We start from the raw sequence: 11,458 nt of genomic DNA, 5'->3' as shown, positions 1-11,458 counted from the left end.
TTTATTTGCCATTAGAAAAGTTGGTCAACAGAAAACACTTTCCAGTTAAAGAAAAATTTGTCTTAGTTTCCATGAAAGTGTTTTCCTGAAAAATTTGGACGGAAAACACTTTCCGGAAGTTGTGAAAAATTTAGAAATGTCATTATTTGCTGATTATATCAAATTTGATCCTCAAACTTTTAATTGCTATATATATTTTGTTTTGAATATTTATTTTTCAATTTTATCTCTTAAAATTTAATTTTTATATTAACTTTGGTCCTTATTTTTATAATTATTGTTTGCTTTTTCTTATCATTTTTTTAATTGAAATTTTTATCTATCAAATTTGGTCCTAATTCTTTTGATTGTTACTTATTTTATTTGAAAAAATTTATGAAATGTTAATTATTATTATTTTAATTTCTTTATCTTTTTTTTTTATTTTTTTAGATTTGATCTCTATTATTTTAATTATTATTTATTTTATTTGAGATAATTTATGAAATTATATATTTTTTTCAATTTCATTCTCGTTCAACCTTTTAATTTGTAAAATTTATTCCTTATTATTTTAATAAACCTGAGAAAAATAAAACATTAATAAGTTATTTTTCAGCTTATTTTTTATAACATAACCAAACACTGAAAATAGTTTTTCAACTTATTTTTCATTACACTACTAAATATAAAAAATTAATTTACTTTTCTAAAATTTATTTTCAAACAAAATTTATTTTCCAACAAATGAGTCTTTAGAAACATTTATGATGGCGAATCCAGGGATTAAGTCATTTAGGTATGACCCATATTTATGGAGTTGTTTTTGGAGGAGTATGATCATAAGCGAGATATTGAGGGTTTTTTCTGAGGACAATAGGAAGGCAAGGGAATCCGAGGATATTGGAGAGGTTGAAAAGGAAGATGAGGGAGAAAGGTTTTGATTATACGGTTGTTTTGATGTATTAGTGCGTTTAGGATTTCATTTTTTGAGGATTCGGTTGATACTTGAATTCAAATTGCTTGTCCTATTCTTTCTATTGACTGAGAAGCCATTGTTGACGCCTTTTGATGCGGAAACTGCGCTTGGGGATTTGGCTGGTTGCTGGAGAACAGTTTGGTGGGAAAAAAGACGGATCTTGTTGTGGGTGTGACAATGGAGATGCAAAGGGTTTGGAGGAAGATTATGGTGGGGAGTATTCCATGGATTACTATGCTCAGGATGGTGGGGAATGGAATTCTTCTTATGTGAAGAAAGCAACCCGCCCTGTACGGAGAAATGTTGTGTCTTCTATTGGCAATGTAGCTGCTACATAACATCACTGGGCCATGAGACTGTAAACTAGTGTACTGAGATTTCTAACTACAAGTAAGCTGTCAAGTTCTGCCTATGTGTTTAATGTTCTATTGCTAATACTAAATGAAAGTCCCATTTGTATCAATTTTTATGATTCATTTGTAGTTTAGAAGCTAGCATGGAGGAATTATTGACTTTGGTTTGAGTAAATGATAAAATTGTCAGACAAAGTTACCCAGAAGTCATAGATCGTTTACATCATGACAACCATTATACAATGAATGTTCTGTATTATGAAGAGATAAATTACCCTAGAGTGATATCTCGATGCTTTTAAGAGATATCTCATTATCATTATTACTAATGTTTTGATCCATGGCGCATGCATGAACATAAGAAAGAGAGTTTTCAATCGTTAATGCAATTACTATCAACTTATAAGCAGTGGAAAACACAAGTTTGGACAGTCTATTTCAATTTGGTCACCCAACAAGAACGAGAGCATTAATTAAATGCAAGTGAATATTGGCGTAGATCTTTGGCATTTTGAAAATGAGAGTGCTGAAAAAGTACTCAGTGGTGTTTCCTTATATTAGCTATTGACTTGAAAACTAGTAGTCATAGTTGTTAATTTTGAACAAACTAGGGGATGCTCTGCAGAGCCTGAAATGGGAAACTCACTTTTTTTAATGATATAGGATTTTCTTGCTATCGATTTTCTTTTTTTACTGATACAAACTTGTTGATTTTGATGCATGGTGGTAATGGAATACAGGGTGAAGGGGCAAAGTCACTGTGAGAGTATCTGACTCGTGACTTGGTAAGGAGCACTATGTTTCTGTTCTTTGTTTTTTTTTTTTTGGAACGTCAGGTGCACTCTATGTTTCAGCAGGACAGTGCAAAACGTGTCATGTTATTAATGCAAAAGAATCTTTAGACAAAAATAATTTTGAATAAAGATCCACCACAGAAAACCTTGTACAATTACCATTTATGGGTTAATGTGAGCATATTGACTCGTAAACTACTGTACGTTATGTGAGTTGGGCTACGTTTGCTATCGCAGCAAAAACATGCTATGGCACACGAAGAAGTTGACCATTCTGAAACAGACGCAGCATGCTCCGTTCGGAGAAATGCTGTCTTCTGCTGGCATTGCCGTGGTGGTGCATAAGATTGTAAACTAGCGTGCCTAAGAAAGGTACTCCGATTCTTATTACAATTTATGAGTAAGCGTGTGTACTTCATCCTATTGTTTAATGTTCTGTTGCAAATGCTTTAACCTAGGGAAGTTACTTTGACATTTCGTTGCTTCAATATGGTTGAGGTGGAGCTAGTTAATATGCATTATCTATTTTATTATTATTTTTTAAATTCAATTAATAATATTTTTTTTAAAAAAACTAAGGCTATATTTTAATAGTTATATTTTCACCTATAAAAAGAAACACTTCTCTCATTTGCATCAGCTTTATACACTTCCTGTCCAAAACAATGCTGCACCCTCAGCTTGAAAATAAGAGCTATTAGGTTTATTTTGTGAAACATTGGTAAAAACAATCATCTTGTTATTAAGAATGACCCATGGGTGCTAAAGATCTTGTATCTTCGTCATTTTACATCTAAGAACTGTGGGCTCCCATGAAAACAATCTGACCTAAGAATGCAAAGTTTTCCTGTGAAGACTGAACTAAAACAGTGTATGTGAATCCAATTGAGTTCATCTTCTTGATTGTTAACATTTTCATCTGTAATGGAACATGGCAAACAGCTCCACCTGCATCTATAGATTACTTGATTGTTCCAACGTTGTTTTCACACCATGGTATCCATGCTTTCATCCCTGTTTCAAATCCATAAAGAAATTTCAGTAGACAAAACAAAGCATAGGTTCAGGTTCACTTAATATCCATCATCGGTGGAAAACAAGCAGATCATTATATATGGCGGCTTACATAGGTTCAAGGCTGGAATCGCACCCTATTTTTCTGCTAAGTCTTTGGTTTCAGTCAGTTGCTGGGTCCTGCACTATCACCAAGATTGTAACTAATGATGTAAGCAATACAATATAACTGGTTCAATTGATGGATCATATCAACCAAAATACAGCCACGGGTGCATTGATAACTTTGTTGAATGGAATCCTTAAGATGGCACAAGGAGACTGATGCAATTTCAGTTCATAGCTTTCAAATATTGCAAGGGAAACCACTGACAAAATGAAAGTCCATGGGTTTCTACATGTAAAGTTCCATGACACTTCTTAGTTCATATTTATAGAAGACACTTTATGATCCTGATCCTATTGCCTGTATCTCCTAAGTTCAAAATTGCTTGTGAATTTTCAAGGCCTCAAGCATGAAGCAATCACCACAACAATCACACAATACCACGACAGCTTAACAAAGTCATAACCGAACAATTATAAGGAAGAATTATAAAAGTTTAGCAACTATTAGAGATTAAAATATAAACCTCTCTTGAAGCTTCACCAAACAACTTTACGCTTTTAGGTTAAGATGGTTTTTGACATGGTATCAATGTCTTGCTAACTAAACAGTCACGGGTTCGAATCTCATCACCCTCATTCTTTCTTCAAATTAACATACAACAGCACAAGATAGCATGAGTGTATTCAAGTTTCAAACCTAAAAGGATTTCACTTAAAAGGGATATTAGAAAATAATAAAAAAACAATTTCTAAGGTTTCACCTAATAATTTAAACTTTTGGGTTGAGATGGTTCTTTGCCAGTAACATCATATCAAAAAGTAGAATAAATATATTCAGCTCTTCGATTGTCAAAAATTCTTGCATTTATGAAATCAAAAAAAGAACAAAAAGGAGGTTCATTGAACTTGAATTTTGCTTGATCTTAGATAATGAATGACCTTCAGACCATCACAAGTTTATTGTGCTGGCTTGTACAAGTTCCTGTCAAGCCCCCTTTTACTCTTGAGATTTTACACCACCTTGCTTTATGACAGGATTCCTCGCCAATTAAGAGGGATTTGTTCAACCCTGTGACAGCTAAAAGTATTTTGAAGAAAAACCCGCCACCAAACAAGTAATCACATCCTTATTTCCACCATAAACCCTTACACTTTGTTTGTTCTCGACCACCATTCTCTTCAAATTACAACAAATGCTTAGAGGTTTTGAAATAAGTTTAGTACGTAATCAGTTGGATCATCATTTCCTAAGCTGTCTATTCCTGATCCCATCATTGAGACCACAAACCATTCCAACCAACCTGAAATGTTTCATCAAACTAAAACACACAAACCCACTGAAAGCTTTAATTAGCAGGACAGAAAGAATATGTCATGTAAGTGCCCAATGCCCACTGAATGAAACTTTGGTGGCAATTTTGCATAATTCAGTCTGTCAAACTTGATTGAAAATCTAGGTTGTTTCCTGGTTAACAAATGCAAACAACCTGGACACCACTGCCAACTTGAATTGTGAAAGTTGATGAAAAAGGAGATCCTAGACTTCATTTTGAAATCGAGGTCCAAAAGAGAAGATACAAGCAATTTATCCTATATTTGTGTTCTCCTTCATTGCTATACTATAAGTAGATTACCCAAACTTCCATTTTCTCCACAATATTTCTAAAGCCAATATACAAATTAGTGCTTTATAAATTCCGCAGAATTCCAATTCCAATGATTTCACCCTAAACCATATTGGCAACCCTTCTAATTACACTTTAACACCACATGAGAACTCCATTAACATGCCATCTAACATAAGGCCAGTACATTATTTAACATGAAGCACTCTTCCAAGGAAATCTCACTACAGAAAGCTGTTAGAAGATTACCATGTTGATGTATTACTGATACCAAGCCCATTGCACGTAAGTATCATTCCTTTAAATCTGGCAAGATATTCCTGCATTACAGTAACAGAATATCCAGATGAGCATCAATAAATTATACCCAAAGATGAAATCAACCTGACAAGTATTAATTCTGCCATCTGGAATTGATGATACCAAAGAATTCTTACCCGCACAGTATACTTATCAATCTCATGTATTCCAGTTAAATCATAATCAAATCGTTTAGCTGGATCACTCAACACTGCAGAAGAAAATATGAGTATGAAACAAGCAGAAGTAATCAAAGTGAAGACACACCACTCTGTGGAACCTTTGAACATTGCTACTGCATCATCTATTGCTATAGCATTTAACTTGAGAAATTATCAAATTCATAGATTTGTTTAAGCCAAAAGGGGTATGTGGTTTGAAAATAGGACGTCAATTATTTTCTGCATAGTTTCCTGTGTAACAGGAAACAAGCTCTGCTTCCTTGGGAAGGAGGAGATCCAAAGTAAGAAATGCATAAATTAGTGTGTGTATGCAAACCCCCGGGTGTGAGTGCACATTTCTCTCCCTGAAGTAGGAGAGGATATACACACATAGTGTGTATGCGTGTGAAGGCACATCACTCTCTCTCCCTCTCTCTCTCTCTCTATGATGCACATGTGTGTGCATTATAGTCTATTGAAAAGTGCACGAAATATGGTACATCTATTGCTATGATACTTGTTTTTTTTTTAAGCACCACTCACGTGTTCAGTTTTCCAACACGTATTTCAAAGGCCCTTAAATAAAAGTCAGCTCATAGCAACTGCAATTTATATATAGATTAATAGCTTGCCTTGATTCATCTGAATTTTACTTGTATATTATATGCATTTTGCAAGAAAATTATAATAAAACAATTCATTAATTTCTGAAAGCTGCAAACAAAGTAATTGGGCCAGAGTGACAAACTATATTTCCCCAATTGATGCACTAGAAAAAATATGCATTGCACAAAATTAAGGACTCGAGCTTGTGTGCATGCATGAGAGTTACCTTTATAAGCTTCATTGATATCTTGAAATTTGGCGGTAACTGCACTATCACCCAGGTGCTTATCAGGATGCCACTTCTATAAACAAACAAAAATATCACGAAATTTTTAGTCAATGTCAAAGTTGTTGAAGAAAAATATTATTGAATCGAGAATGCAAAGCTCACATAAGAAGCTGCTCAGAGCAGATGCACCACTAACCAGTGCAAGCATTCGGTAATTTAATCTTATCTTCTCGTCTGTTGCATCATAATCAACCTCCAAAATTTTGTAGTAATCCTATACAGAGCAAGTCTTTCTCATAAGATGAAACAGAAAAAGCTTTGACGTGCAAACTAAAATCTCCACAATGGGAAAGCATTGTAAATAACAGGTTTACAGACATAACACCCGAAACCATCATTAAATGGTCCCTGAAAAAGAAACCCTAATAAATAGAACCAGACACCAGAAAACAGGATTATGATATAAATAGTTTCCATTACACTACTTAACTAACAAGAGGATAGCACAACTTAAGGAAGAAAGTATGGATATGCTTGATCAAAAAAGATTCAAGATTTTTTTCTTCGTCATTCTCTAACTCTTTAATATACTTCATTCTCATAATCATTTATTGCAAAAGAGCTTTCTAGTGCAGAACTTTATAAGAGAGGAAACTCTTTATCCAGTAGCATGTTTGTAAGAGAAGAAACCCTTTATCCTGTAGCATTTCTCTAGTCATCATATGACCATGACACTCATAGACCACCACCTGCCAATAGTTTGATGTCATGCGATATACCAAAATGCATATACAGTTTGAAAGGGAGCTGCAGCACCCACCTGCCAAACCAGATGAAAGGTACCAACAGTTGAACAAGACCTGGAAGTTGATGAGGATATGTTGATCTATAGAAAATCCAGTTTTTTGTCACATGATTCTGACATTGAACAGTCCCCCAACTCCCTCCCCCCTCGAAAAAACAAAAAAATTCCTGAACCTTTTAACTTAAGAGTTCGTTGTTTGAATATATGTTACATTTAATGATCACCTAGTGATTAAGGAAGAAAAAAAAACATTGGTGTAGTAAAGTTTCACTTGAAAGTTATAAGTAATAAAACAGAAGGAGCATTTAAGATTGCAGGATGTCAATTATGCTACAATTGAACAACCTTGTAACAGAATAAACTAGTCATGGTTTGATACCTCTGTTCTAAGAGCAAGCATAACTGCATTACCAAAAAGAGGAAATTTAAGCAAGTACGATAAGAAGAATCATATGGCCAAAAAGTAGGGAATTCTTTTGCTTTCCTACCATATCAGTGATCAAACGAAGCCTACATTTCTTAAACGTTACCCATTAACGACCAATACAAGCTTACTCAGTTCGACAAGAACTTTCAAGTAACTGCAGTACAAAACAACAATAGAATAAAATAACTTCCCTTTTGGTATAAAACAAGAGCAACTGAATCCACATATACATCAAAGAATACTAATAATCCTCTAGGGCACCATAAAATGAATCATCAAGAACCCAGTTCATTTAGTATCCTTCCCAACCATTTCTCATCACAAAAGAAAAGAAACCCAGAAACCATTGCCTTAAAAGAAACTAAATTGAACCCCAAAAGGGATACATGGGATAAAAATCGAGCACCTTCTGAGTGGTGTTTTCATTGTCTTCCATATGCTATGATGATGGGTTTGTTGTGGAGAGAAATTTGTGCATAAAACTTCATCTCATAAAACCAAAAAGAAAAAAACGGATATTGATGGGAACTTCTCAAAAGTAATGAAATTGAACGAGGATATTTGAAAAATTGGAATAAAAATAAGAATAGGGGATATATTTTGGGGTGGATTTTGGATTCCTTTGAAAGAGAGAATGAAAGAAATGGAATGGAAGGAGAGGTTCTTTGGATTTGTAAATTGTAATTGGATCTCCAAGTTTTGTTTGGTATAACCTCTCCTTTATTTTTCTCGTTTTATTGCTCTCAGATGCACGTGTCATGCACGTTGAGTCAAAGGGCCAAAAGAGAAATAAGGTTTAGGCTCCCACTAACCTCGTTGAAGGGGATGTCGAACATGGTACTGTTAGGACAAACATAGGTATTGCTAGAAAAGACATGCTTTGGTTAATACTCTCCCTTTTAATTAGGATTCATTTTAAAAGTTTTTATGACCTTCCCCGATGTTCAAGGGAGTATTTATTGTCATATTTGGCATAGGTTTCCTTCTATAATTCTTATTTTGTAAATTGTCCCACTGGAATGTTCTTATTAGATTTTGATTATACAGGTGGCTTGCGTTACGTTGCAGGTTTATTAGTTTTTTTAAAAAAACATACAACATAAATATTTAGACAATGATAATATTTGAAAAGAAACAAGAAAAACTTAATGTTCAAGTCATTAACTTCATTAGATTCAATAAAATCAAGTAATGTAACAATATGATTTTAATCATAGGCAACAATATAAGACGATATGTACAAAAAATATCTGGCAATAATTAACTAAAACAATTAAGCCACCAATATCATACCTAGAAAGAAAAGAAAAAAAAGATTGTTGAAGACTCATTGTCATTTCACAGTGGACAATACCAAAAAAACCTTGCTGAGACGATCCAAATCTCATTGCAAAAGAGTGCATGACAGCATTAAAAGAAGTCGCATGGCTTGCTATAACAACGCCGCAGAAAAGAAAACAAAAATTAGAAGTGGTCATCCACCTATATTCAACAAATTAATTCTATTTAATTCAAGAATAAAATCTATCTATAAAAATAAAATTAATAAAAAACAATAAGTAAAAAGACACGAGAGAACCCAATCAAATAAAAAAAACAAAGGACATAGAAAGTTGGATAAAAATATAGTTCAATCTCCAATTAAATAAATACTGAAGGATAAAACTGAAAAAAAACATTAGCTTTAAAAATTATTAAATAAAAAAAATCTCGAGCGAACCCTTTAAAGCTGGGTTAATTTTCAAAAATTACAACTCATGAAATCTTAAACACAGGCTTAACCAAGAAACTAAAATCCAAACAAATTAAAAGTTGAAGGATGAAATCGAGTAAAATAAACAATTTTAAAAACTTTGCAAGGAAAAAAAACAACAATGAAAAGAATGATGATGAAATCTAATAAGAAAAAAAAATGAAGAGCGAAATTAAAAATAAAAATAAAAATTATCTCAGATTCTATAAATAGCTATTAAAAAATGGGAACCAAATCTAACAAAGCAACAACTTGAATGGGGATGAAATTGAAATAAAATTTGAATTTCATAAATTATTTAAAATAAAGCAAATAATAACCAAAAGAACATAGACTAAATCAAAATGAAAGAGAATTTCAATGGCTGATTTGAAAAATTGAAGAGCAAGTGCAAAGACCAAGGAAGAGAGAGGAAAGAAATGAGAAGAAAAAAGAAATGATCATTGGCGACAAATCAACGAACTTATCTATGCATACGTCGCTATTAATAGAGAACATGCTGAGATGCATCAAAAGCAATCCCAAAACGACAATTTTGGCCTCCTAAATCAACCATATGCACCATTCTAAGACGATAGAGTGGTTAACATGCTGACGAGTCAACAACGTATATTTTTAATTCTTTTTTATTTATTAAAATACTTAAATGACCCCATCCCAACCCATTAATTATATTTTAAAAAATTAATAAAATGACGCAAATATCCTTTACCTAAGGGTTACATTATTTGACATTGAGGGCACCAACGTCTTTTTATTGTACCATAAAAAATAAAAATTACAGAAAGCCCCCCATCGTCAGTTATTTTATTATTATTATTCTAAGGCTAGATAGGTTATTTTATTGTGTATTTTTTATATGAAAATACAAAAGTAACCATCAGTAGAAGCTTAAAAATTTATTTCTTTTAAGGGTAGTGATGTAAATATATTATATATTTAAAATGCAAAATACCCATTGTATCCCCAATCTATCTTAGAACACCAAAATTGTCCTAATATAGAGACTATTTTACCCTTAAACACTTCACTAATATTTTTTTTAAAGGCCAAGAAGGAGAAAATTCTATTCATGTCAACAATGAACAATATCTAGGCAAACAGAGTTTTCTCATTCTCTTTTAGTTTTTTTTTAATTGCTTATATAATTCATTTTTTTTAATTTTTGCAAATTGTCCTAGTCCCTATTATATTACTACTAGCCTCAGTGCTTGCACTTCGCTCCAAGACTAGACTATTTTTTGTGTATAAAATGATGTTTAGGTGTTGAAATGAGGTAAAAAAAAAGTCATAAAAAATCACTCATGACAAACCTGTAATCATGCTAATTATCTTGCCAAACTCATGGTCCAAATCATGTGATTGGAATAACTCAATAAAAAAATAAAGAGAATTATGAAGCTTTTTCTAAAAAAAAAATGTAGTAACTTTTCAAACTTGTGACTTGAATCATTAGACCCAAAGCACCCAATCTAGAAAAACTATAAAGTCCAATTCCTAATCAATTAAATATTGAAGGATGAAATTCAAAAAAGAATCTCAATTATATAAAAGGATTTTAAAAAATAACAATTAAAAGAATAAGGATCAAAATTAAAATAAAAAATAAATTTTATATTTAATTGAATGGTGAAATTGAAAAAAAATTAATTTAATAAAAAGAAAAGATAAATTAAAAAGAATGAGGATCATAATAGATATAAAAATAAAAACAATGTTGTAATTTAAAGGTGAAATTGAAAAGAATAATAACTTTTACAAAAGGATCAGGAAAAAAAAATAGAAATCAAAATAATGAGGGCAAAATTCAAAAAACGTAAAATATTATCATTTTGAATTGAAGGATAAAATTGAAAACCACTAAAACTTTTACAAAAATAAAAAGCAAGAAAAAAAATAGAAATTCAAAGAATGAGGACAACATTGAAGAATATAATATTTGATAAATTGATATTAAAGGATGAATTGAAAATAAATAAAATTTCTACAAAAAAACCAAGATCAAAATGTAGAAAATAAAAAAAAAAGATTGAAGTTGAAATATTAACAACCAAAAGGCTAAGCTGTACTTTTTTGGAGAGGAGAGATAGAAGAAGGGAAAAAAAAGGCTCATGATGCCAAACTGGACCACCACCAGTGACATGTCAATAGGAAGATGACATGATGGCGGAAGGGCATTTTTCTAACACTAGGCGGCATCGCCCGAAGGGTGCGGATGCCTCCCACCAATCCTTAGGAACGCCACACGTGCACCCATCTTTTTTTATTTTGCCAAATATGAAATTTTCTCTAAGCTAACTTTATAATCATAAAAATACCATTGTA

General features: G+C 32.3%; 1 protein-coding gene and 1 long non-coding RNA gene across 5 annotated transcripts; one reads left to right on the top strand and one right to left on the bottom strand.

The window, feature by feature from the left end:
• The first annotated feature begins 726 nt into the window (after positions 1-726).
• LOC133670224 (uncharacterized) lies at positions 727-2,593 on the top strand. The gene is made up of 2 exons (XR_009834026.1): positions 727-1,348; positions 2,052-2,593. It is a non-coding gene; the product is annotated as an uncharacterized LOC133670224 (long non-coding RNA).
• A 230-nt stretch (positions 2,594-2,823) lies between these two features.
• LOC133670223 (uncharacterized) lies at positions 2,824-8,148 on the bottom strand. Of its 4 annotated transcripts, XM_062090740.1 has the most exons (8): positions 7,787-8,141; positions 7,442-7,534; positions 6,345-6,422; positions 6,146-6,221; positions 5,290-5,363; positions 5,102-5,172; positions 3,232-3,299; positions 2,824-3,119 (listed from the first exon to the last, which is right to left on the bottom strand). In XM_062090740.1, exons 2-7 carry the CDS (start codon positions 7,442-7,444, stop codon positions 3,257-3,259), a joined length of 345 nt encoding a protein of 114 aa, XP_061946724.1. In that variant the 5' UTR covers positions 7,445-7,534; positions 7,787-8,141; the 3' UTR covers positions 2,824-3,119; positions 3,232-3,256. The 4 variants fall into 4 exon arrangements, 3 of the variants coding, with proteins under 3 accessions (XP_061946724.1, XP_061946722.1, XP_061946723.1); XR_009834025.1 differs by lacking the exon at positions 7,442-7,534 and having other exon boundaries at positions 3,232-3,304; positions 7,787-8,147; XM_062090738.1 differs by lacking the exon at positions 7,442-7,534 and having other exon boundaries at positions 7,787-8,134.
• Between the last annotated feature and the right edge of the window lie 3,310 nt (positions 8,149-11,458).

The sequence above is a fragment of the Populus nigra genome, chromosome 12 (assembly GCF_951802175.1).
Source record: "Populus nigra chromosome 12, ddPopNigr1.1, whole genome shotgun sequence".
In the NCBI taxonomy this organism is placed as follows: Eukaryota; Viridiplantae; Streptophyta; class Magnoliopsida; order Malpighiales; family Salicaceae; genus Populus; species Populus nigra.
The sequence above is the reverse complement of the archived record's forward strand: the minus strand, read 5'-3'. Positions and strand labels throughout refer to the sequence as shown.

What these genes read in the sequence shown, in the direction of transcription:
- LOC133670223 (XM_062090738.1), bottom strand. Translation starts at nt 7,816, where the DNA reads ATGGAAGACAATGAAAACACCACTCAGAAG. An exon ending in ATTACCGAATGCTTGCACTG is followed by an intron (nt 6,222 to 6,344) that starts GTTAGTGGTGCA and finishes GTTTGTTTATAG; the next exon opens with AAGTGGCATCCTGATAAGCA. An exon ending in TTGATAAGTATACTGTGCGG is followed by an intron (nt 5,173 to 5,289) that starts GTAAGAATTCTT and finishes ACTGTAATGCAG; the next exon opens with GAATATCTTGCCAGATTTAA.